We start from the raw sequence: 27,646 nt of genomic DNA, 5'->3' as shown, positions 1-27,646 counted from the left end.
TGTCTTTTTGCGGCATTTTGTTTTGACGGACAATGAATGTTGGTAAAAATGATTCCAAGCTTTTTCTGATCTAATATTTTAATCATATGTCACCTGAAAATGTGGCTTTTAGCACCACAAAGCAGTAGTGGTACAGTAATAAAGGACCAAGAAAAAGTTATATCAACCCTTCTGCAATGTCCCTTATCAATTACTAGCAATGCTGGGAACAGACACACTCAGACAAGTTTTTTTTTTTTTTTTTTTTTTTTTTTTTTTTTTTTTTTTTTTTTTTTTTTCGTGCAGACACTGTTAACACTACATGGAATACAGATATGAGAGACTTCTAATATTAATGCAAGAAACAATTATGGACAGAATATGTGAAAATCTCTGAGCACTGTGCTACACTCCTAGAGGGAGAAATTTATTCGTACTATTCTGTAATGGCAATTGCAGCTTTCATCAGAGAAACGCAACTTCCCCCACCATGAGCATTCCTCACTTTACAGACAGACTGTACCTCCCCAGCATGTCTTGTCCAGTTCTTGTATGTGAGTAGACAAAATGACTTCACTGATGTTATGTTTATATAGCGAAGTTATTTTCAGTTTGTTAAATGAGTGCTTATTTGCAGTTGTTCAGCGAGCTTTTATGTAAAAAATGTTCCTATAAACAGTGGCTGTGAAGTGTTTTAATTTTTAAATGTGATGTTGTCAGTGACCTAATTAGCATTTGTGGGAAAGTGATTGGATTGGTAAACATGGCATCTTGTTGCCCTCTTTCGTTGACAGCATATTTTAAAGCCATGTAAGTGTGTTGCAGTCACTTGGTGAATTAATGAATGACCAGAAAGTTATTGCATTTTTTTCACCATTAGTCGTGTTAGTTGTAGATCACATGAGTCTCTTCCATTCAGGAATTGCTCATATCTGAGTGGGATCACATACCACACATCCACAGTATGTTCGCAAGGTGAGTATGGATATGTCTGGTGGGATGAGACTGATCATGTTCTGGTCTAGAGCAGTAATCTGCTGTAATGAATTACTCGACTTGTGTTGAAAGATCTAATGACCTGGTGAACTACTTCTGTAGTAGAGCTTGCCATTGTAAACCATTGGGACTGTTTGGATGTTGGTAGGGGTAAGACTAGGGTGAGGGGAGCTGGATAACACAGAAAGATGCATAAAAATACATAAAAGACACGCAAAAACACGATCAAATATGTAAAAATACACACAGTTATTTAAAAATATACATAAAAAAATATATAAAAAAAATATACAGAAAATAATTTAAAAATACACACAAATAAGTAAATGTGCACACAAATAAGTAAATATAGACACAAATAAAATACTTTAAAAAGTACAAAAACATGAGGAGTACAGAACAGATGAGATATGGAAATATGTGGATTTTGGGATAAGGGAAGAGATGTAGGGTGGGGGGGAGAGATTAGTTAGGTCAAGGTTCACAAGTTTGTATGGCACAGGTAGGTGTGGAAACTATCACACAAAAACATGCAACAAGGTGTGAAGAAATGAGGTCAAAAAGAGTAATTACAATTCTTGGCAAGAAGAATTTGGGGCATGAGCAGCGGCACCAACAATTCACACAATCACGTAGCCATGTGTTGCGCACAGACAGGATAGTTGATAGAGTGTGGCTCTAATGTCAGAGCATGTGCTGTTGGAAGGTGATGGAAAACATGAGGGAATGAAGAGAAAGAATGGACAGTGAGTAGAGTAATGCATTAAAGAATAACAACAGAGGAAAGCATCACAGATTTGTGGGATGTAAGAAAAGCCATTAGGTAAAAGCCAAACAATGGAAAGAACAGATTGCTACTCACCGTGAAGATGAAAAGACTGTTACATGCTGCACTTTTGTCCAAAGCTTTCTTCAGAAAAGAAAAGAAAAACTTACACACATTCGCTTAATCAGGCACACCTCACACAAATAACCACTATTGCTGTCCGGTCTGGCCAGACTGAAACTGTTATGTTGAACAAAAGCAGCAGTCTGGAGTGAGGCAGGGAATGGAAGGGCGGGGGCAAGTAGTGTATGGATGAAGAGAGAGAAGAGTTCTGTCCAGAGGAGCACGCAGGGGCTACTGTAGAAGGCAGCAGGGTAAGGCTGTGAGATACAACACCAGAGGGCAGTGAGGGAGGGCAGTGGGAGAATAGGAGTGGAAAAGGAGAGGAGCAAAGAGGGGAAAAGACTGGTGGGTGTGTTGGCCGAGTGCTGTGCACAGTGAGAGTGGGGCGATGTGAACTGGGCAGAGCTGATAGGACAAAGGGGGCGGAAATTTTTGGGGGAGAGCGGGGGTGTAGGGACAGTAGATTACCACGGATTGAGGCTGGAGTAATTTTGGGAGCAGAGAATGTATTGTAAGGATAACTCCCATCTGCACTATTTAGAAAAGCTGGTGACCGAAGGGAGGGCCCAGATGGTCCAGGTTATGAAGTAGGCATTGAAATTGTGCATATCATGTCCAGCTGCATATTCTGTCAGAAGGTGGTTCACTGTGCTTTTGGTCACAATTTTATGGTAGTTGTATTATTGATCAGGTGCAACTGAAGCTTGGATACGAACTGTTGGACTTGTCTCTGAAAATGAGAGAGATGGAGATAGCGACACTGGACCCTCTGGTGGTATTACAAGTGCTGTGCTGCTGTGCACCAAACGTCCAGTGTCAAACAGTGACCGTTATTTGTCTTTGACAATACGTCAAACAGTGATCAGCACTTACCTGATAATACTCCCCACAGACTGCAAATTTTGCTTTCACGTCCTGGGTTAATGTTAACACAATGAGACAAAAATGTTACATAATTTGTGCAAGAAGTCTATTAAAAGATTGATAGAGTGTGGTAAACTAATTATAATAACAATTTTTAACAAATTGAGAAATGTATAGATTGTTAAAAGATTATAAATATAATCACGGATGTGACCTCACAGTTCAGTATCGTGTTACTACTGCTCAGTATCTCTTAGTGTGAATCACTCTTTGCCTCACTTATTAGTGGTATGTTTGTCTGTTGTGAATTTTTAAAGAAGGTTCAATGTAACTTGCAAATGAACTGAAACAGGAATATTTTTATTTGCATCGTTACTTGTGTAGCATGTTTCCAGGATCTAAAGTCGTCTCCTGCCTGAGCTGAGCTAAACTAATGATGTGACATTTGTTCTGTGTTTATACTCTGCTCCTCTGTAAATAATTTAAAGTACTACAGTAGCAGTTGTATTAATATAGCTAAATTCCTCGTATGAAAATTATTCTGTGAAAAATGTACTTACGGCAGTAGTTGCATATTAATAGTACACATTTAAACAATAATTTGTTCCTCACTGTATATGTGAATGAAACTTGGAGAAAACCAAATACATGGTACAATGTCAAGCACTTTATAGAGGTTTGTAGAGTAGATGTGGTTGGAGATGGATTTTGATCTGTGCAAGTAAGAATGGGGCACTACTCTCAAATGTGAGCCGGGATATCAGTGAGGAGTTTCACATATTGTATTGAATTATTATGCCACAGAGGCAGGTGAATGAATGAGTTAAAGCTGAAAATTCTCCATATTTTCTCATATGTGAATATCACAGTTGGAGTTGCTATTCTGTTGCACAACAGGATGCTGTATTACTTAACTGTAATTGACAGGTGTTCTAAGGCTTCACTACTTTTGACCCAAAGTATTATGTTACCTGTGATTCTTAGCATTACTATAATTTTGTTCTGTTTGCAATTTGTTTGTTTTCGAGACTTATTTTCCAGTTTGTTCATAATTTCCTTGACACTGTTGGCCTACCTCACAACATTCCTCATGCAATCTAGTCTTTGTTGATTATACTCTTTCATTACTCTGATTCAGTTTTTATGAAATATAATGTCACAGTTTTTAAGGAAGCAGGTTGTTGTTCAGGTGGGACAGAGTTCAATTCCTAATTTACCACACGATTTGGACTTATATTCGGGAGGATGTCAGTTCAAAGCTATGTCCAGCCATCCTGATTTAGGTTTTCCATGATTTCCCTAAATTGCTTCAGGCAAATGCCAGGACTGTCCCTTTGAAAGGGCACTGCCAATTTCCTTCCCTTTCCCTAATCCGAGCTTGTGCTCCATCTGTAACAACCTCGTTGTCAACAGGATGTAAGACATTAATCTCCTTCTTCTTCTACCATATGATTTACTACTTTTGGCACATGCTGGCATGGCTCGTGTGATAAGAAAAGGGTGGATTGTTCACTTTATCTTTATCTGATGACCTTGATGTCAAAGGAATTTGAAACTGTTGCCATCCTGAGTTCTTTCGAATGTAAGTTGAACAGGTGGAGTAGATTATCATGTGTTTGGGGATTTTATCTCATTCTCTTCAGAATTTTAAATATCTTAATTTCATTGCACTTATTGAAAACTCTCTCTACTTATAAGTATTGCCATTACTGTTTATATACCCCAATTAAAGTTACTTTGCAATTGATTTTTCACTGAGTTGAATGGTGGGGGCCGTCAGCCATCCAAACGTTGTTCTTTCTTGAATGCCTCATGCTCACTGTGTTTTATAGACAGTATAATATTGCTTCTATTATACAATTTACACTGGTGGAAAAAAAAAATCACAACACTATGAAGGAGTTGTGCAACATAAATGAGTTTGGTGGGAGTGTTTGTACATCTGAAAGATGATGTCTATTCAGGATTTGCAAAAGTCACGTAAGAGTGGCACTAGTAGCACCAGTATGAGGATGCAAATCTGGTTTCCTTTAAATACATATCAGTCAAGAGCATTAGTTACATTTGAGGATGTGGAAAGTTGATGTCAGTCAAGAATGCCTTTAAGATGGCAAAGATGCCATTGTCAGCACCTCACTGTGTTCGAACGCATTCATGTAATGGGGCCGTGAGAAGCTGGATGTTTCTTCTGCAATACTTGAGAAAGGCTTGGCAGGAATGCAGCCACTATACACGATTGCCGGCAATGTTGGTCTGAGGAATGTATGGTCACAAGAAGAGGAAACGGCTTTGTGTTCGGCGTACGGCTCTGTTGCAGCAGCAATTTGAGCAGCAGTTGGCACCAGAGTGACACAGTGAACGGTTACAAATCTGTTCCTTCAAGGACAGCTCTGAGCCAAAAGCCTTGTTGCATGCAATGCACTGACCTAAAGCACCATCATTTGTGGCTTCAGTGGTGTCAAGTGAGAGCTTATTGGAGGGCAGTATGGAGGCCTACAGTGTTTTCTGATGAAAGCTGGTTCTACATGGGTGCCAGTGATGTTGGTGTGTTAATTAGCAGAGAGCCAGTTGCGGGGCCTGCAACCGACCTGTGTGTATGCTGGGCACAGTGCACCTACACCTGGAGTTATGGCCTGGGGTATGATTTCATATGACATGAGGGGCGCTATTGTGGTTATTCCCTGAACCCTGACTGCAAATTTGTACATCAGTCTGGTGATTTGACCTGTTGTGCTGAGATTGAACAGCATTCAGGGAATGTTTCCCAGCAGGACTATGCTTGCCCATATACTGCTGTTGTAGCCCAGCTTGATCTACAGGGTGTCAACATTTTGCCTTGGCCTGCTCGATCTCCAGATCTGTATCCACTCGAACACAATGGGACATCAACAGATTAAAACTCCAGTGACATCCACAAACAGTACTAACCATCTCTGTATTGACCAACCAAGTCAACAGTCATGGAACTCCATCCCACAAACTGACATTTGGCACCTGTACAATACAATGCATACATGTTTGCAAATGTCTGAACAGTCCGGCAATTGCATTGGTTATGAATATTACCAGTATTTCGCATTTGTGGTGGCTTATCTTGCACATTAACATGTGATCTTGCAGAGCTAGTCACTTAAATATGTTACCTAGACAAATAGAATCTTGAAATTTCATTACTTTACGTTATTTTCATTGTTGTTTTTTTTTCCCACCAGTGTATGTTATTATATTATATTATTCATATTGTATTGCATTACTTTATAATATACAATTTAGAAATAGCATGTTATTCCTTGATATCACATATTTATATTTCAGTGGTCCCAAAGCGAAGAAGCAGAGTTTCTGCATTAGGTCATGAACCACACAAACCAGACATCAGGGGCCAAGAAAGGTAAGCCCTTAGAATATATCCCTTATTGGAAACAGCGATTATTATTATTTTTAGGTAGCAGATTTTAAAACTAATATTTTGTCATGCATTTGTATCACTGACCAAGGGAAACTGATGCTATGGTGTCAGCTGTTGTTTGTCTCTGGAAATGAGAGGGATTGAGACAGCAATGCTGGACCCCTGCTATTATTATAAGTGGTGTGCTGTCATGCACCAGATGTCCAGTGTCGGTTAAACAGTCGTCATAGTTTTCTTTATATACTTCATACAGTGACTGGCACTTTTGTCTGGCAATACTCCAAACAGACCGTCAGTTTTCCTTTCACAACCTGGACGAACTATTTTTCCCCAGAAATTTATGTAGTTTTAATGCAGCATGGACAATATGATCATGCATTTCTTACACACATCTTGTGGAACCTAATGCTCATCTACAGGTCCATAACTGATTCATATATGAAGGCCATTTAAAAACTTCTGCATAGTGCACATGGACATCGCACATGAAGTGTAAGTTGTGGCCAGACTTTGAGCTATCACCACTTGTTTTGAGTGGGATATTGTGACTTAATATGTAGGTGGAAAATGAGTCAGCTCATATCACACATAGTAAAGAGTGCTCTTACAACAAAATTGAAAGTTTGTGGGGAAAAACATGCACTGAAATGCACAAAACTCTAGTAGTAGTTTGTGGGGATAGTGTACTTTATCAACTGCCTGTGTTGACCTTGAATAGATATCTGACTGCATGATAGATAAAGTTATTCCCTACATTAACCTTCTAGAATTCAGAGAGTACTATATCTTCCAAAGAATGAATGTTCTGCTCTTAAAATCCTGGGAACACACAACTTTGACTGTATGTATTAGTGATCACTGTGCTCAAATTCTTACAATGAATGCTGCAGGAAGCTCAAAACTAAATGGAATAAGATGCAATGTGAGGAAATTCAGTACAAACAATGTGGAATATTTTTGTTTTTGGAGTTTAATTAAGATCATCTAAACACATTAATCCACAATAGTCAGTATACTCGAGAACTGGAAAATGTGGTGAGCTGTGATCCTTGCAATGGGGAAGGTTAAAAAATTGGGTGTTTGGGTATGAAATGCTCTAAGCCAAAAATCACAAAATTTAGCAGGTGGCCATATGTGCATCTCTGCTAGCTCATCATCAGCTGGCTCATGACCAACACTTACCATTATCATCCTGTATCATTACTGATGATGCAAAATGGTGTCTTTATGCTAAGATAAGGAAAAGAAAGGAATGACTGAGCCCAAACAAAGCAGCAACACCTGTACAAGGACCTCCGTGCATCCACAAAAGATAGTGTTATTCGTCTGGTGGAAAGGCGATGCTATGGTGTGCTACAAATTGCTTCACTGAGGTGTAACCACCACTACTGATACTATTGCCGGCAACTGAGATGTCTTGCAGATGCAGTCCAAGAAAAACGATCAGAAAGACTGCATGAAGTGATGCTACTCCATGATAATGCCTGCTTGCATTTTCACCTTCTCTGCTCTCTGTCAACCAGCATTCAAGGAACTTCCTTTCTGTATGAAAATGTGCTCCAAATGTAGCTCAATGTAGGTTTTGCTGCCCCAAAACAATGTTATTTCTACAGTCGTGGCATGGAAAAGTTAGCTCAGCATTGTAAGATTGTTGTAAATAGTGAAGGAGAATATATCATTGATGACTAAGGTCTCTGTTATGTGTATCTGTTGTGTTTATTAAGCTTATGGAAAAACACTACGAAATTGTGCATTAACCCAAAGAACCATCACATGAAAATGTTGTGAGGAAGATGATCCACAGACTGTGTTTCATTGGCAAAACACATAGACGATGTAACAAATCTACTAAAGAGACTGCCTTCACTATGCTTGTCCATCCTCTTCTGGAGTACTGCTGCACTGTGTGGGATCATTAGGAGATAGGATTGAGGGTCATTGAAAAAAATTCAAAGAAGTGCAGTTCATCTTGCACTATCATGAAATAGGGGAGAGTATTTCACAAAGGCACTACATGAGTTGGGGTGTCAGTCAGTGAAATAAAGGCATTTTTTACTGTGGCAAGATCTTTGTACGATATTCCAATCACCAGCTTTCTCCTCTGAAAGTGAAAATATTTTAGTGGTGCCCACCTACATTGGGAGAAATGATCATGACAATAAAATGGAAAAATTTAAGTGTTTGTTTTTCCTGCCCACTTCTTGAGACTGAGACAGTAGAGGAATAGTGTGAAAGCAGTTTGATGAACCTTCTGCCAGGCACCTAAGTCTGTATTGCAGAGTAGTCATGTAGATGCAGAAGCAAATTTAGAGAACTGAAATGTGTTATAGAAATATTGGTGCATGGTTTTCTGTTATGATTTAAATGTTTTCACTGTTCCAGGCATTTGGGAACTGTTCAGCAGAGCAGGGAAACACGTTTGAATGCAAGTTTTGCAACTCCTCAACAGCAAAAATGGCGGCCAGGTACATCTACCTCTACAAATGTGACTGGAAGTGCAGATCCAGTAAAAATACGAATTCTAGTGCAGCCAGGTTTCAGGTACTACACTTTATTCTATTTGTTGCTGTAACTTATGTACCTGTGTTTTGCTTATTGAATTAATTACTCTTGGTGACATTTCTTTCATTCTAAATATATTCATTCCAGTCAGAAGCTAATAAATAATGCAAGGTGTAAAAATAGCTCCTCAATGTATAGTTGAGGGAATGAGTGGTAGGCAGCAGGTCCCCAAATGAAACTGAAACACCGTAGAACTTTCAAAAAATGTCCTCCTTCAGATTTAACTAATACAAAACAGAGGGACAAACACTCACAGTTTATACAGTGTATTAAGTGAGAGAGAGAGAGCGCTTCTGATTCCATCCTTTGATCACTGATGCTGAAGCTTTCTTGCAGAGGAGCTGTTAGCAAATTATATTTATGTTTTGATTTACATCTTCTTCCTGTAATTTATTCATACAAAATAACTTTCTATTTTACACAGTTTGGTATTGGTGGATTGGTATGGCAGTGTTTGTATATGGAAACAGCTTGAACAAGGATGATGAGTGGCTTAGATCTTAAAATGAATTTTTGATGACTTACATCTGTTGTATCTCTTTTGATTACTGTGTATGTCAACCAAGGGTGATATTATTGTGTCCTTGTATGTCATTTTTTGTTTACAATGGTAATAATTTCATTTAGTTTAAATATGTTTTTGTTAATTACTGCATTTCTCTCTCTCTCTCTCTCTCTCTCTCTCTCTCTCTCTCTCACACACACACACACACACACACACACACACACACACACACACACACACACTGCTTGCATGTGACACAGTGAGGAGAGTATATAAGTGGAGCAGAGGCAAATGGAAAATCATTCCAGCGATAATATGAACTGCAAGTGGAGGAAATCCAGTGACATGATTGACCTTACAAATAGCGGAATGCTATTCTCTGATGCCAATGACTGAGCATCTCAGAAGTCAGCTGTTCGCATGTTGCTGTCGTGAACACTTGTGGAAAGTGGTCGAATGATGGTGAAATCCCAAGTAGCTGGCAAGGTGTTGGACGTACACTCCTCATCACAGAATGTGGAGGTCCTGAGCTTCCCCACTCTGTCAAGCATCTGTGGCAGATCTGATGATGACACAGTGCAGTGCTGGAGCAGGCACAAATGTTTCGGAGCTCACTGTTCAGTCCACATTGTTGAAAATAGGGCTCCGCAGTAGACGACTCCTACTTGTTCACATGTTGAGTCAGTGACATCATCAGTTACATTTGCAATGGTCACAGGGTCATTGAGATCAGATCAAGGATCAATGGAAAGTCTCATCTGGTTGAATGGATCGCTCTGGTCTCTTTTGAATATGCTGTCATCCAGATGAATGGCTGGTCAAAAACACACAGAACGCCAGATATGGGCCAGTGGGGGCAGTATTATGCTATGGGCAAAATTCACCTGTGCATCCCTGGAACATGTGACAGTAGTCTGAGGTACTGTGGCTGCTGTGGATTTGTGAATATTGTTGCAAACCATGTGCTTCCTGACTCGCTTGATGTCTTTCCTAATGGCAACGGTGTGTTCGAGCAATGTCCTTGTTGCAAGCCCAGGTTCATGCTGCAGTGGTTCAAGGAGCATGATGGTAAATACATGTTGATGCGTTGGCCACCAAACTCAACTTATTTGAACCTGATGGAACATATCTCAGATGCTGTCAGGTTCCAGTATCATGCACACAAACTGCTGGCCTGTAATTTATAGGAAGTTATAGGAAGTTCATTGCATCTAGTGACAACTCCCCTCCTCCCCCTCCACCCTCACCCCAAGAAACCTACCAAGAACTTGTCAGACCCATTCTGTGCAGGATTGCTGTTATATGGAATCCCAAAGGAGGACAGCACAGTACTAAGCAAGCAATCACTACTGTATCTCCTTTTGTGGCGGCGTTCGTAGCGACAAACAATTCGCTGTAGAAACGGCTTACGAAGTCACCGCCACACTTTTAATAGCGGGCCGACCGGTCCGCTGGAACAGTGAACAGAAAGATGAAAATCCAAACACTCTGATTAAATAAAAGTCGGTACTTATCTTTATTAATGAAGATACAGAAACACAGTCGTGAACTCCGTGTCTACAGAAATCTGTCTAATTCGAGTCGGAGCGGCTAGGTCAACGTCGGCTGACGACAAACAACAACTCTGCTGCGATGAACACACGACTGACTAGCAAGTACACAATTCGGTGGCGAGTATACAACTGAGCGGCGAATACAGAACTGTCCTAGCGCTCGCGACTCCAGCGCTTAAGAAGCCAGAAGCCAGCGGTGGCGCGCGCAGACTTGCGGCGATTTCCTGTCTCGCTGGCGCTGCTTATGCGGACGGCGTCCGGACTTTGATGCTGCCAACCTTTTGGCAGCGGGCTCGGGTGGCATTACTGGTTAGGATATAACATCTCCCTCATCTAGCTGTGTTCTCTAAGCATACCAGAGTATGAAGCCACTCTTATTGACTGTAATTTCATGTGCTATGGTTGAGAGAAGTGACACAGATTTAGGTTTTCCATGAGATCCATAATTAATTTCCGATGACACAGAGGCATTAAAAACATTAGGTGCCAGTGGGCATTGATGTATGTCAAAGGGGTAAGTTAAAAATTTGTGCTGGACCAGGACCTGAACCCAGGTCTCTTGTTTACTAGGCATATGCACTGACCACTATGCCATCCAGAGAGAGTGGTCGCCCTGGCACGTCTCCCACCAAACTCAAATTCTCAGCTTTTACCACACTACATTAGTAGTGTGTGGTAAAAGTTGAAAATTGGAGTCAGATATGAGGTGCTCTAGGGTAGCCCATGTGGTTTTAGTGACACTGCGCCCTGATGGAATAGTGGTCAGTGCATCTGCCTAGTACGCAGGAGATCTGGGTTTGAATCCTGGTTGGCCCAAATTTTCAACTTGCCTAATCGATATAAGTACTAAAATCATAGCTATAAAATATATTGCAAAAAAAATACTCTTTATAGAAGTCTATAAACACTTATTACGTTACTCAGAAATTTGTAATTTTAAATGAAATGGAAAACAAATAAGTGACGTGGTCTTCAGATATCTATGTAAGACCCATCTTGGGCTGCAGTTATTTGTGCCTTACTGTCAGTCAGTTGAACTGTGTAGTTCAAAGACTGTAAATCTATAATGTATTTAACTTGTCATGTGAACATAAACATGTGGACAAATGTGCATTGTTATGCAGTTCAACATCTCTAACAAGCATCAGTGGAATGTTGCGTGTATTACACAAGGTGCTTTTTAACTTCATTGTTTTTATTTTTAACAAAGTGTGAGTAGTATGCTGCATACTATTCACTACAATGTCAGCATGGAGTGTGCGATACAGTCTTAATGGACCAGGATGAATAACAAAAAGTTTTTTAAAGGTACAAAATTGTACAATTTAAGTTTCCTTACTTGTAATGGCAAATCATTACAGCTGAAAGTGCCCTAACAAATATGTGTGAAAAGGCTGCTTGCAAACTTTTCAAACTAGTGCCGGTGCCCAGGCAGATTGTGAAAATTAATTCCTTTTGTAAAAGATTTTAATTGGAGTGACATTAATGCTGAGCTAATGGCACCATTTGTATATGCACCATTTGAAGTCTGTGTGTAAAAACATTTACCCTCATTCAGATTTTATGTGCTAAAACAACCACACTTAAGTAAAATTAGAATTATATTAATACCTTTAGCTGCTAACGGTTGTTGATATATATCAACGGGGACAGGTGAAAATGTGTGCCCCAACCGGGACTCGAACCTGGGATCTCCTGCTTACGTGGCAGACACACTACCCATGTCTGAAAGAACAGACACTATATCCATATAAGTATATACACTTAAATAACTCTTTTTTTCTCAGAGGTTTTGGAAGGGTGCCACTTCTATACTTTTAACTAGTGTGTATTGGTTTAAACTTAACACAGGTAAATGGATGAAGTCAAAATAAAATTATTTTTCTCCCATAACCTTTATCCACTGTTGAGATATGATATTTTAAAGTCAAGATAAAGGTAGCATATAAAATTCGTTCTTACATGAATGGAATGCATGGAAACAGTTTGAAATGAATCAGATAAATAAAAAAAATGCATTCTTATGAAAAAACTGAAAACTCAATTTCAAAAATCTAGCTTCATTCAGATTTTATGTGCAAAAAGAAAGTTATTTTTTAGCTTTTTTATACACGCCCCTTCTATGTTTCAAACTTTTTCCAATCAGTTAAAATTGTGTAGGAAGGTAAACAAATGCATATAATTAATGGGAATCCTGTTGTTTTGTGAAAGCTTTATCCATAGCCACAATACAGTGGTCTAAAACTGGACATAGAAAGCATGTAAAATCCAGTTTTATGCAATTTTTGTCTGCTGGTGCATTTTAAAGTGATACAGATGACAATGAAAACTATATTCTTATGTCAGTTATGAGGAGTATTTGCATAAATGTTTCATTGTTCAAATTTTACATGTGAAAAATCATGTGTTTGCACATGAAACTATGTTTTGTAGAAATGTGTTGCCTTTTAAGTGATGCATTTTGATGTAGGTAATTAAAAAATGCTGGTTATTATGGCTGATTATCATTTTGTTGTTTATTCATTAAAGATATTATTCACCAATGGCTTAAAATTATCTAAAAAGCATATTTTCCTGTCCTGCAGCAATTAAAAGATCAATTTAGTATTTCTTTTTCTTGGACAGATTTTGCCAGTTCCTCAGACAAATATTTGTTGAACGTTCTGGATTTAGATTTTTGTCTGGCTCCATGGCTCTCACAGACTGTTTCATGAAATACAGTTATTATAGCAAATATTATTCCTCTGCTGATTTTTTTTACAATTACTGAAGTTTTAAAAAAATTATATTCAATCATCATTCAGTCTCTGTAATTCATATATCTGTTGCTTCTTCAGACATGCAGAACAATGCATATATCAAACACGAATTATGGCCATTCCCCTATAAAATGATACACTGTCTGCTCAAGCATTTAAAGCTTTATTGGTGACCATGCAGAAGATTAAACTAACCCAACAGTTGCTATAAAAATAATTGTCAGAAAAAAGGTCATCTTATTTTTAACCAATAATAAATGTTTTACTGTATTTTCTTCAAAAACTCTACTATGTTGTTTAGTGGAAAATTCATTTTTGATCAAAACAAGCTTAAGTTTGACAATTTTCTTATGAGATTGAAAAGTTAATAGTATTTTGTCATGCATACATTGTTTTGCAGTTATTCCACTTATTTCAGCCAATAATACACATAATTGTGAATTGTTTGTTGCAACATTTCTCACCAAAATTATTCATGTGGTTGCTTAATATCCAATTTTTTATTATTGCATATATTAAATAAACAATGAGAAAACTTTTAAGATAAGAGATTGTAACAAGATGTATGCTTTTCAACAGTTTATTATCTGTAGTGCAAATCGTTCAGCTTGTGATATACTTTACTTTTAAATAAGTTTATGTATATAATATGGTCATTTCGTAAGTTTATCTACATAATATGATTAACTACTTACATACATTATCATCATCATCATAAACTTTGCACAGCAGTTACTATTTCTTTCAATATTTTATTCATGTTTGATTTATTGTGTGCACTGTATTAAGTATTTACAGTTATTTTTCATATAGTTACCCTATATAGCCTCATGTGGATATGAATAAAATGTATTTAACTATGAAATAAAAAAAACATAAAAAACAAAGACGAAACACAATTTAAAAATATAAAATAAATCATAAAAAATAAAAACCATCAATTAAAAAAAACTCCCGCAGTCATGTCACCTTGTCTTGGTGGTGAGGCTTCTGTGTTCTGAGAACACAGTAACCTGTATGGGACAGGTTCAACCACACCAGGCAGGTAACCATAGACGAGTAAGAAAATTGATGCCCGACTTGAGCAGTAGGGTTCGAAAGACAGTAAAACAGAATTCTACATTGGTTGCCAAGATATGGTGGCCTGATGTCACAGTTATGGTAGAGTAAAAGTTGGGAACTAGATTGAAAAGTGCTCCTATAATAGCACAAAAAGGTGAATATGATTTGGACAGAGTTAGGAATGTAAAAGAAGGAAACTGTCTGTTTAACTTACGTCATCTTTAATATAATAGAGGGAAACATTCCACGTGGGAAAAATTATATATAGAAACAAAGATGAGGTGACTTACCGAACGAAAGTGCTGGCAGTTCGATAGACACACAAACAAACACAAACATACACACAAAATTCAATCTTTCGCAACAAACTGTTGCTTCATCAGGAAAGAGGGAAGGAGAGGGAAAGACGAAAGGATGTGGGTTTTAAGGGAGAGGGTAAGGAGTCATTCCAATCCCGGGAGCGGAAAGACTTACCTTAGGGGGAAAAAAGGACGGGTGTACACTCGCACACACACACATATCCATCCACACATATACAGACACGAGCAGACATATTTAAAGACAAAGAGTTTGCCCAAACTCTTTGTCTTTATCCTTCGGTGATAAACAATCCAGTTTGTTATGCAGCCATGAGGTATTACTATACGAACATCTTTCTTAGTAAGAATATTGACTGTAGGCTATTTGGACACTAAGCTTCATGTTACAGCAAAAAAAAAAAATTTCAAGCACATATCAGCCTAGCTTAAGTTATATAATTTCATATGACTTATTTCAGTTCAGATAAACACATGTCAAATGAGTTGAATGTAATTATCTGATCTGAGCTGGGTTGGCGGTATTTTGATTGACGATTTGTATTAAAATCTACTGGCACTGTGTAAAGGTAACACTGCAAATCATTTTGAAAATGTAATATCAAAAATGTGAAAAGCTATCGAAACTATTCCAGGAATTGAAAACATGGTTGCTTCAAAAGTGAATTTTGCTTCCAAATATCGCTAATCAACTTAAATGACACCATGCAAAATTATAATTTCATTTTAATGCAGAAAATATTTTTGGTTATAGTTCTAATATTTCACCATTGATCTAATTTCTTCATGATGTTTAGAGCAATCATTAAAATTCTGAATTACGTTTTTATTACTCATAACAGTTAATTTTGAAAATTAAAACTGTTCACTAAATCTCAAGAACTGCACTTAACAAAGTTTGCTGTATTTATCTGTGATGTCAGGTTCACTCATTGTTGTAATAGTTATCATAATTTTAGTGGTGGCCTGGCATTTTCATCTCTCTCAGTACCACCAGTGAAATTTTGTGGCTAATACTCCTTGGCATTGAATGTCTTTCTTCATGTAACTTTATTTACAATGAACTAAATCTCTTTTAGCACTGCCACTGCACACTATTGCCATTCACAGACTCTGTGGACTACTGACTATTACATCCTCTCACTTGAAGACAAAATCTGTTGGTGCTCTAGCTAGTGCAGCTCTCTCATGATTAACAAAATGATTCCAAATAAATACTTTATTTTGTGTGATATGTTATATTTGTATACCATTTAAAGCTTTAATAGGGCAAGTGAAAGTGAATCATTGAAAAGCAGACAAGAAGTAATTAAAATTACAATTCTGCACAGACAATAAAAAACTGAAAGAGTTCCACACACCAATAACAGGTGGCATTGGTTCTTACTTCTATAACACTCTAGCATATATACTGAGATGTTTCAAAGTAAATTACATAAGTTTAGAAAGAAGAGGACAGAAATTTATGTATCAATCCCTTGAATTTAATGTGTAATGGGAAGTCGATATGCATGCTGTTACATATTAGTGACTACACTTTCTGAAGTGTCATATGTATGTTCTCTCAGTGGCAGTGATTGAGCAATAGTACGTATGCAAAGCAAAATACAATGTTAGAGCTACTGGCCGTGTGTTTTTGACTGCACCATTTGAAATGGTTTTGTAAAAACCTCCAGTACAACTGGAGATCTTGGCGAATTTGTTAGTTGAGATATTGATAAAAGGAAATCCATTTTAGACAGAAAGAACCGCATTGTCCAGCTACAACAGAAGTGACTTTTTTACAATATGAATGCTGCTGTTGTCGTATTAAGAATAAAGATTGGTTTGCTGCAGCTCTCCACAAAAGTCCATCCTAAGCAATCCTCTTCATCTCTGAATAACTACTGCAACCTACACCCATTTGAACTGGTTGCTGTATTTGAGTCTTGGTCACCGTGTACAGTTTTTACCCTCCACTTCTCTCCATTACCCAAAATGTAGGGACAGGAAAAATTATTTTATATTATGCAAATTTTGTATTATTTTTTACCAGATTTGGTTTTTTGACTTTTTTGATGAATTCAGAATTATTTTTTGCCAAATTAAGGGGGTATTTTAGTGCTATTTCGTGCCAAATTCACTGCTGTTTAGCTACCAGTTTACTGTTTTTGCCAATTTTACTGTTTTTTTGCCAACTTAGATTTTATCTTTTTGTGTTTTTGTGCTTTTTCCAGTTTTTATAGTATTTTTTTCCAACTTTGGTGGTATTTTTCCAGTTTTGTGGTTTATTTTTTTCAATTCTGGAGCTATTTTAAGCTAATTGCAGTGTTATTTTGTGCCAACTGCAGTGTTACTTTTTAGCCAGTTTATGTTATTTTTTTGCCAATTTTGGTGCTGTTTTTGATGTCACATCACAGTGCATAACATGGGAAATGAACTATCATTTTAAGATTATGCATAAATGTCAGCTTTGAGGCAAAAAGAAGGCAAAATGCAATTTCAGCCTTCAATAACTATCAGTTAGGAATACTTGTCCTCTGCTTAAGAACATTTATTTGTACAGGAAAATGACAGATTTCATGATGATTCATAAAAAAGGCGATTTCATGTTATTTCACTAAAATCTCCTGATTTTGCCCATTTTTTGCACATTTTTTTGCATTATTATTTTCACAAAATTTTCCTGTCCCTACAAACTGGTGATCCCTTGATGCCTCAGGATGTGTCCTGTCATTTCAGGCTATGTTATAAATTTATTTTCTCCCCAATTCATTTCAGTACCCGCTCATTAGCTACTCAGTTGTACAACTAACATTCAACATTCTTCTGTAGCACCACATTTAAAAAGCTGCTGTCTATTGTACGTGTTTCACTTCAATGCAAGGCTACACTTCTGACAAATACCTTCAGGAAAGAATTCCTAACATTTAAATTTGATGTTAACAAATTTCTTTTTTTTTCAGAACTGTTTTTCTTATTACCAATTTGCCATGTACATCTTCTCTTCTTTGGACATTATTAGTTGTTTTGCTGCCCATACAGCAATACTCATCTGCAACATGCAGTATCTCATTTCCTAGTCTAATTCCCTTGCCATACTCTGATTTTATTTGAACAATGGAAAAAGGATAGTTGCTACTCACCTTATAGCGGAGATGCTGAGTAGCAGATAAGCACAACAGAAGACTGTCACATAAAGCTTTCGGCCAAACAGGCACCCAAAGCTGTGTGTGTGTGTGTGTGTGTGTGTGTGTGTGTGTGTGTGTGTGTGTGTGTGTGATTTCATATTTTATCTGATAACATTCAATTACATATGTCTCGTTGATGTTCATCTGACAACTTCTTTTCATGTCTGATAGAATTACAGTGTCATCACTAAACCTCATATTTTTTTATTTCTCCTCTTTGAACTTTATTTCCCTTCCAAATTTCTCCTTCCTTTCCAAATTTCTCCTTCCTTTCCAAATTTCTCCTTCATTATCTCCACAGCTCATGTACATAATGAACAACATGACTGGATAGGCTTCGACCTGGCCTCTCTCAATTGTCAACTTCTGTAACTGCAGCTTGACTTCTGACCAAGTAATGAATAACCTTTTGCTGCCTATATTTTAACCTACTACCTACAGAATTTCATCTCAAAAACTTTCTCTAAATCTATGAATGCTGTAAACATAGCTTTGCTTTCTCCAATCTACCTTCTAAGGAAAGTTGTAGAGCCACTATTGCCCTTGCACATTCCTACGCTTCTACAGAACCCTAAGTGGATGATACAAAAGCGATACAACAGCAGTATAACATGGCACTGGTTTCCAGGAATGACTATTTCCTTGTCCTATTCAATAATTATTTTCACCTGAATGTGTGAACCTGTCAATTTCTGTAAAGGAAGCAATATGTAACATGTCTTACATTTCTTTTTTGGGAAGGATTGATGCCCAACCAGAGTGCTCATCTTGCCCAAAAGTAATTTATAATTTTTTATCACCATAACAGATGTTCTTCCTCAAGATTTTAATTAAAGTACAAATAGGACTCTGATGGTACACAGACCTATCACTTGTACTCAGGTGATTTATGTGGAAAGGCTTCCAACGTGATTATGGCAATTAACAGGCTTTGAATGCAGAATGTAGTTGGAGCTAGATGCATGAGACATTCCAGTATGTAAATCATTAGGTAAGTTAATATTCTGTGTCCACAGTGTCAATTGTGTACTGAGAGTACTAAATTTCAGGCATTACCTCTCACGACAGACTATGCAGTGGTCGACCATTGTCACGTAACAAGTGAGAGCAGTGGCGTTTGCAGAGTTGTCAGTGCTAAAAGACAAGCAACACTGCATGAAATAACTGCAGAAATCTGTGTGGCATGGACAACAAACGTGTCCATTAATACAGTATGGCAAAATTTGGCATTAAGTAGCTATGGCAGCAGACGTCTGACACAAGTAAATTTGTTAACAGCATGACATTGCCTGTAGTGCATCTCCTGGGCTTGTGACCATATCAGTTGAACTCTAGATGACTGGAAAACCATGGACTGGGGCTGATGAAGCCATGTACCAGAGTTGTCAACAAGGAACTGTGTAAGCTGGTTGTGACTTCATAATGGTGTGGTCTGTGTTTATATGGAATGGACTGTCCTCAGGTCCAACTGAATATATAAGTGACTGGAGAGGGATATGTTTGGCTACCTGGAGACCATTTGCAGCAAGTCGTGGACTTCATGTTCCTAAACAATTGAATTTTTATGGTTCACAATTTGCCATCCATGTCACCGGGATACAATTGTTTGCGATTAGTTGAGGACATTCTGGACAGTTCGAGTGAATGATTTGGCCACTCAGATTACTCGACATGAATCCCATCAAACCTTTATGCGATATAATCAAGAGGTCGGTTTATGCACAAAATCCTGCAGCAGTGACACTTATGCAGTTAGGGACAGCTTGGCTCAATATTTTTCAGGGGACTTCCAACAATATGGAGAGTGTGTGCCATGTCGTGTTGCTGCACTATGCTGGGCAAAAGGAGCTCTTCTAACATTCTGACAACTTAAAGTGGGAGTGTGGATCTGGGTTATATCAGCTTATTCCCCCAAACCACCTTACACTTCTTTACGCAGTGACTTACTTGGAATTTGCAGCTACTCTCTTTACTGAATAGCCGGGTGCTGGAAACTCTCTTGGCTTCTTCTCTGTCAAATAACGCTAGGTACAGGAATTTTTAGGCTCTCTCTACCTCTGAAATAAGTAGACATACAAACTTTACTTTTCGTCAACTAACGATGTATTTGACCTCCATACACAATAAAAATGTCACTTACCACATGAATATGTGACTTCCTGCAAGTCTCTTGTACAGTTGGACATTAGAAACAAATTGAGTTACAGTTAAAAGAAAGTTGGCTTCGATACCATGACCTTTCTTAACATGAATCATAAAATGAGTCTTGCCTCTAACAAGGTTGAATCAAGAGTCTACAAGAGTACTTTTTCAACTGTTCTTGTTTTAATACCAATAGTCAGTGACACAATAAACACAGAGCTGCATATAAACTCCATGGTTCTTCCTTACACACTCGCTAAAACATCTACGGATTTCCTGGCAGGTATTTGTCGGTGCCGTCCGACCACCACATCTACTTTCTTCCCGTGACTGATTTTAAATGTGCGCACAGAAACATGTGACCACACTCATATCCAGAATATCATGTATTCAAGACGGTAGAAGGCTGAATGGTTCTAGAATTTACACAGAAATTCTCGAATCACTACAGTCTGACACAATATTAGGAGATATCCTATGACTATTGTCACCTCAGTGTACTAAACAAGTTGTGAATTTACCAGTATGTATGTAGCTAATAGTGTTCTGTGTCAAAAAATGGAAATGCTTAGAAGAAATGTTACATAAAAACAGTGCCTCAGTGCCTGAGTAGAGAGAGAGAGAGAGAGAGAGAGAGAGAGAGAGAGAGAGAGAGAGAGAGAGTGTGTGTGTGTGTGTGTGTGTGTGTGTGTGTGTGTGTGTGTGTGTCATTATCAACATCATCATCATCATCATCATCATTATGATATTTGGTCTGGTTGTCTATTAGTAAAGCACGTACCTAGAAACCAAAAGGTCATGGGATTGAATACCGGTTGGATGATGGAATTTTTTCTGCCTATCTTTAACCTAGATTTCACCTCTCAGTGATTTGAAGATTCACTAGAAATGGCATGTGGTTTGGATGCACATTAAAACTATTAATCATCTTTCCTTTTGATCACACCTCCTAGTGTAGGTCATTTCACATTCCTAAGACTCTGCTTCATGATTGGAATTACGAATCACAAAGTGTAAATGAATGAATAAACAGTATCATCTGTATCACTTCCAAGAGCTGTGTGTGTGTGTGTGTGTGTGTGTGTGTGTGTGTGTGCATCATCATCATCATCATTATGATATTGGGTCTGGTTGTCTATTAGTAAAGCACATACCTAGAAACCAAAAGGTCATGGGATTGAATACTGGTTGGATGATGGAATTTTTTCTGCCTATCTTTAACCTAGATTTCACCTCTCAGTGATTTGAAGATTCACTAGAAATGGCATGTGGTTTGGATGCACATTAAAACTATTAATCATCTTTCCTTTTGATCACACCTCCTAGTTTAGATCATTTCACATTACTAAGACTCTGCTTCATGATTGGAATTACGAATCACAAAGTGTAAATGAATGAATAAACAGTATCATCTGTATCACTTCCAAGAGCTGCATTTTGCATATCAGTGACTCTCCTTTAAGTCAGAGCTTTCTGTAGTTCACAGACTGCAGAGTACTGTTGCCCACATGCTAATTTCAGACATTTTGATTATATGATACACTGTGTGCCCAGATTGGATGGTGATGATCTGGAATTGTTCTTGTGTGTGAGTGTGTGGTGCTTCTTCAATATGGATATATTATCAGACTGATACACGTTATGTTGGCAGTTAAGTAGTTTGCACATTTCAGTCATCAAACCTGTTGCTTGCTTTGCATGTTAATATTTTGCTTTCCTCTATAGTTTAATTGATGCTTAATCAGCTCTTTGCATGGACACCAACACAAATCTCATTGTCAGTACACCTTAGTGGTGACATCTGCCAAACAAGAATGAAACTGAAAGTTCGTGGGAGATTAAAACCATGTGCTGGTCCGGGACTCCAACCTGGGAGCTTTGCCTTTCTCAGGCAAGTGCTTACCTGATTGAGCTATCTGAGCACGACTCACAACCCACCCTCACAGCTTTATTGCCACCAGTACCTCACATCCTACCATCCAAATTCCGATGCAATATCAAAATTTGTTCAAGAATGAAGTTGTTTGTGAGAGCAGTTTACCGTCTCTCAATACAGACACAATCTGTCCTTTATCAGACATTGATCAATTGAAACTTTCGTTTCCCTTTCACTCTCAAATTAAATTGGCCTCATTTCTATGTTGATAATATGATCAGAATTCATAGATGATTCAGTGCACTTTATATTTTTATGTATTAAGTTTTCATCATAGGTTTCTGAATGATAAAATGAGTTTGTACTTCATGTTGCAGAGACCGAGCAAAATATGTACTCACTATAGCTCCAGTAGTATTAAAATTCTATGAAGACTACTTTCAAACACCATATCCTCTGCCAAAGCTGGACTTCACTGCTGTTCCTGACTTCTCATATGGTGGCATGGAAAATTGGGGTGCTGTTAACTACTGGTAAGTTCTTCGTAGCAAAACATGTATCGGGTCAGTGGCAGTGGACTGATTCCAGAAAAAAATCTAATATCTTTTTTACAGAAACGTGTGAATTTAGGCTGCTTGCTGCTTTTTTTCTTTGAACGGTTGTGCAAATGATCTTATAATGCTTCACCACCATGACTGGCATAGTATCTAAAATAATTGTCTGCTTTCTAAACTATCTCTTATTATTGAAAATACACTGAGGTGTTAAGTCAGGTGATAGTGATATGTACACATAGAGATCGTGGCAGTTTCACGTACACAAGATATAAAATTTCAATGCATTGACGGAGCTGTCACTTGTATTTAGATGATTCTTGTGAAAAGGTTTCCAACTTGATTATGGCCTCATGATGGTAATTAAGAGACTTTGAATGCGGAATGGTAGTTGGATCTATACGTATGGGACATTTCGTTTCAGAAATCATTAGAGTATTCAGTATTCCAAGATTCACAGGCAAGAGTGTGCCAAGAATACCATTATCAGACATCACCAAGGACAATGCAATGGCCGATGCCCTTCACTTAACGACCAAGAGCAGTGGAATTTGTGTAGAGTTGTCAGTGCTAACAGACAAGCAACACTGTGCAAAATAGCCACAGAAATCAATGTGAGATTTACGACGAACATATCCGTTAGGACAGTGCGACGAAGTTTGACATGAGTGCATTTACTAACAGCAAGACATTGCCTGCAGCACCTCTCCTGGGCTTGTAACCATATCAGTTGGACTTTAGATGACTGGAAAACTGTGAAAACCGTGGCCAGTACTAACAAAGAGATAGAGGGGCTGGCCAGTACTTACATCAGCTCAGTACATCCGATAGATAAAAAAAAAAAAAAACAGAACCGAAAATTTACGTTCCTAGCTTTCGGAACAAATGTTCCTTCATCAGGGAAGAGAGAGGGGAAAGAAAGAGAAGAAGGGAAAGTGGATTCAGTTACTCACATCCTCTTTGGTTTGAAGCTGGCACAGTACTTACAGTAGAATATCTCTGACAACCATGCCTCCATCCTTGCTACCCTCCCTGTTTTCCTTTCCCTGTTGCTTCATAACCTGGGTTGTGAGTAACTGAATCCACTTTCCCTTCTTCCCTTTCTTTCCCCTCTCTCCTCCCTGATGAAGGAACATTTGTTCCAAAAGCTAGGAACGTAAATTTTTGGTTCTGTTTTTTTTTTTTTTTTTGTGTGTATCTATCGGCTGTACTGAGCTGAGGTAAGTACTGGCCAGCCCCTCTATCTCTTTGTTAGTATTTGTTTCACATCTTTATATGAGATTTTCCATTAATCATTTAAAACCATGGCCAGATCAGATGAGTCGCGATTTCAGTCGGTAAAAGCTGATGGTAGGGTTCGAGTGTGGTGCAGACCTTTCAAAGCCATGGACCCAAGTTGTCAACAAGACACTGTGTTGGTAGAGCACTTGCCCATGAAAGGCAAAGGTCCTGAGTTCGAGTCTCGGTCTGGAATACCGTTTTAATCAGCCAGGAAGTTTCATATCGGCATACACTCCGCTGTAGAGTGAAAATTTCATTCTAGACACTGTGCAAGCTGGTGGTGGCTCCATAATGGTATGGGCCATATTTACATGCAGTGGACTGGTTCCTCTGGTCCGATTGAACCGATCATTGACTTGAAAATGGTTATGTTCAGCTACATGGAGACCATTTGCAGCCATTTATGGGTTTCATGTTCCCAAACAACAATGGAATGTTTATGGACAACAATGCACCATGTCAATGGGCCACTACTGTTCATTATTGGTTTGAAGAATATTCTGAACAATTCAAGCAAATGATTTGGCCTCCCAGATCACCTGACATGGGACGTTATCGAGAGATCAGTTCATGCACAAAATCCTGCACTGGCAACGCCTTTGCAATTATGGTCAGTTATTGAAGCAGAATGGCTTAATATTTCTGCAGGGGACTTCCAACGACTTGTGGAGTTCATGCCACATTGAGCTACAGCACGAGGCCAGGTGAAAGGTTATCTGACACAATATTAGGAGGTATACCATGACTTTTGTCACCTTAGTGAATAATGTAACTGGATAGATAAAAATTCTACTCATGAAGCAGCAACAGGAGAACACACGTATAAAGGTATTTAAATTTGCTATTGGAGTCAGTGGCTCGCTCTTCTGGCAGAAGGGCTGGGGAGAGTTTGGAAAAGTCACCCGGAACCCTGGGTTGGGGGAGACTTACTGGACGGGATAAGAAGGAAAGACTGACTGTTGAAGGGGCCAGTCCACTAGTGAAAATGAAAAGTCTCCGCTGTTACTCACATATGAGGTGCTATCCAAAATTTTTGGGACTGGTGCTGCAGTCTGTTGAAAACCTTACCTTTGGACTAATGGTCACCATCATCCTTGACGTAGTTCCCATCTGCATGTTCACACAGGTCCCAGAGCTTCTACCACTGGTAAAACGTTTTCTGGAAGTCCTGTTCTTTGAGGGTGTTTATCACTGCCAGTGATGCTTCTTGAATCTTCTCTAGAGTGTCAAACTGATGGCCTTTCAACTTGAGTTTCAGTTTTGGGAATAGCGCGAAGACGCAAGGTGCCAAATCTGGCGAGTGCGGTGGGTGCGCTACAACCGCCCTGTTGTTTCTTGCCAAAAAAGTCCAGGTGAGCAAGGACATGTGACAGAGCATGTTGTCGTGATGCAGCAGCCAGTTCCCTTGACCCAAAGTTCGGGCCGTCTATACCGCATGTTTTCACGGAGCCATTGCAAAACATCACAGTAGTATGCGGAATTCACTGTTTAGTTGGGTGGGACGAATTCTTTGTGCACAATTCCCTTGGTATCAAAGAAAATGATGATCATGCTCTTCATTTTGCTCTTCAACTGTCTCACTTTCTTGGGTCTTGGAGAGCCTGGGCTCTTCCACTGGGACGATTGTTGCTCTCATGTTCTGTCCCCAAAACACTTGTTGAAACATTGCAAGGGTCTCCATAGCCATTTTCCTGAGATCTGCACAGAATTTGATACATACGCTCTGTTCTGTTCCTGGATCCATCGTAAAATTGCCACACGCCAAACACAGAGTATTGCGAAAATCACTGTGGACACACAACATGTCCTGCAAGCTGAATGCCACTCCGCACACTGACTCATCAGATATGCAGCTCCCGCCATCTAGCAGTGCAAAGATCTATTACTCCTACTTTCCAGATGGCAGCACCAGTCCCAAAAATTTTAGATTTCACCTCGTATGTTGCTATCCCGGTTGAATTTCCACTTTCAATCTTCTGTCATCAGATTGAAGTGCATCATTGTTTTTGTCTCTGTCTCCAAACTGCCCCACTCCTGACACCAAAATGGAGTGATGCAACAAGATGTTACTCATCAGGTACCAAAATCTAGCAGGTCAGGGGTGCACTGACCTCTGTGTAGGGGTCAAAGTGTCGTCCTTCTGGTGCTCAGAATTTGATGGCTCTCCCACCTGCACATTGTGGGTTCGTAGATGGCTCGGGAGACAGGAGTGATGATGTTGTGTGCACCTGTAGAGAAACAAATGATGTCTATAAACAGTTCTTTATTCATTCAGCGTGGACAGTCACTGAGGTGCATCATCACCTAGGTAGATGGCAGGGGGTGTGGCAGCTTACAGCTTGTGGTGCACATGCACTCCAGGAAGATTATGTCGTGACTCAGTGTAGCAAGCACACCACTATTTGTGTTGGGCAGTGGCAGTATGAGGCCCCGCCAGGACAACATCTTTTCATTTGTGGCAGGTCATGCCATTGCTCAGAGTTTGACTCTGAACCAAAACCTGGAGTGCAGTGCCAGGATGCTGGCTGTTAAGGGCCCAGACTGTCGGGCTGTGGTCCTCGGATTGCATCTGTCACGGCAATAGCAGTATTGACATATTTACGGTGAGGTTTCGGAGGCCGTGGCTGCCAAAGTCTGGACACATTAGCATTGCCCAGGTGGTTGACCTCGAAGGCTGGGTATGGTGGATAAAATGCAGCTGCTCGGTGCTGACTTCACGGAGGGGCTGCGTTTCTGTCGCTGCGGAAAGGTCTGGAACAGTGTGAGTGATCACCATCTGTGTGTTTTTGAGCAGCAGTGTGATAAACTGTAGAAACTTCCTGGAGGCCAATCAGCATCCCAGGTCATTGGTATATGGAAGCAGTGGCACAGAAATTGCTACTTTTGCTGGGCTGTTTTATGGGCAGGGGCACTGTCTGGCAGTGGTCAGTGCACGGTAAAGTGTGTGCAGAATAATGTGGCCATTAGACGCGCTATCGGCAGGGCACGCATGTGGGGAGTGGTAGTGGTGGGGGTTACAGGCAGCTGCTGTTGAGGAAATAAAAAGTGATGAAAATGAAGCCTGTGTTCAAGTTTTTTGTATATATTAAGTGGATCTCCCTCCACACTTGTATTTGCATGGGGACCATTCAAAAAGATCTACTATAACCTTTGCTTTGGTTAGTATCTATAAATAATTCCACTGAAAGTGTAACAAATGCAGTGATTTATTTTCAGCTGGTTTGTCAACCATTTGAAACTTTCAGAGAAGCATCACAAGTGGCAAATTTTGAATAAAGCCTAAACATTTCTCTTGTTGCCATTTTAAAATTTGCTTCTTTCACCAAAACACAGCGGAGTTTACACAGTGTCACCTCACTAACATGTTGTGCAACCACAACTGTGAGAGAATTCTGAAGCAGTGGTTTATTAAGTTTATTAAGTAAGGAAATCAGGAAAAGTAATTTCAATAACTTAGGAAAAAGCACATCCCTGGTACAAAAATAAATGCATAATGGCTTCACGTGTGGCATTCCAAAAACCACAGCATTTCTCATTTCACCAGGTATTGATGGCCCATAAAATTACATTCTTTCATCAAAGAAGTCTGTAGTTAGTGGAATATAGTAGTAGATAACAAAGCTTTGTATAATAACCATATGGAAAAATACTCTCCTCTTTGCACACTATCATTTATCAAAATCTCAGTTTGATATGTCAAACCATTTGGATATTTCATTCTGGCTTCA

The 27,646-nt window shown here is 38.9% G+C and overlaps 1 protein-coding gene across 1 annotated transcript in view; it reads left to right on the top strand.

Moving 5' to 3' along the window:
* The window catches only part of LOC126428215 (aminopeptidase Ey-like), a 265,785-nt gene that overhangs the window by 106,279 nt on the left and 131,860 nt on the right, over window positions 1–27,646 (top strand). Inside the window, exons 7-9 of the mRNA XM_050090131.1 lie at window positions 6,044–6,119; window positions 8,520–8,678; window positions 22,461–22,616. Coding sequence (XP_049946088.1) covers window positions 6,044–6,119; window positions 8,520–8,678; window positions 22,461–22,616 — 391 coding nt within the window. The remainder of the gene's footprint in view (window positions 1–6,043; window positions 6,120–8,519; window positions 8,679–22,460; window positions 22,617–27,646) is intronic.

The sequence above is a fragment of the Schistocerca serialis genome, chromosome 12 (assembly GCF_023864345.2).
Source record: "Schistocerca serialis cubense isolate TAMUIC-IGC-003099 chromosome 12, iqSchSeri2.2, whole genome shotgun sequence".
NCBI classification, from domain to species: Eukaryota; Metazoa; Arthropoda; class Insecta; order Orthoptera; family Acrididae; genus Schistocerca; species Schistocerca serialis.
The sequence above is the reverse complement of the archived record's forward strand: the minus strand, read 5'-3'. Positions and strand labels throughout refer to the sequence as shown.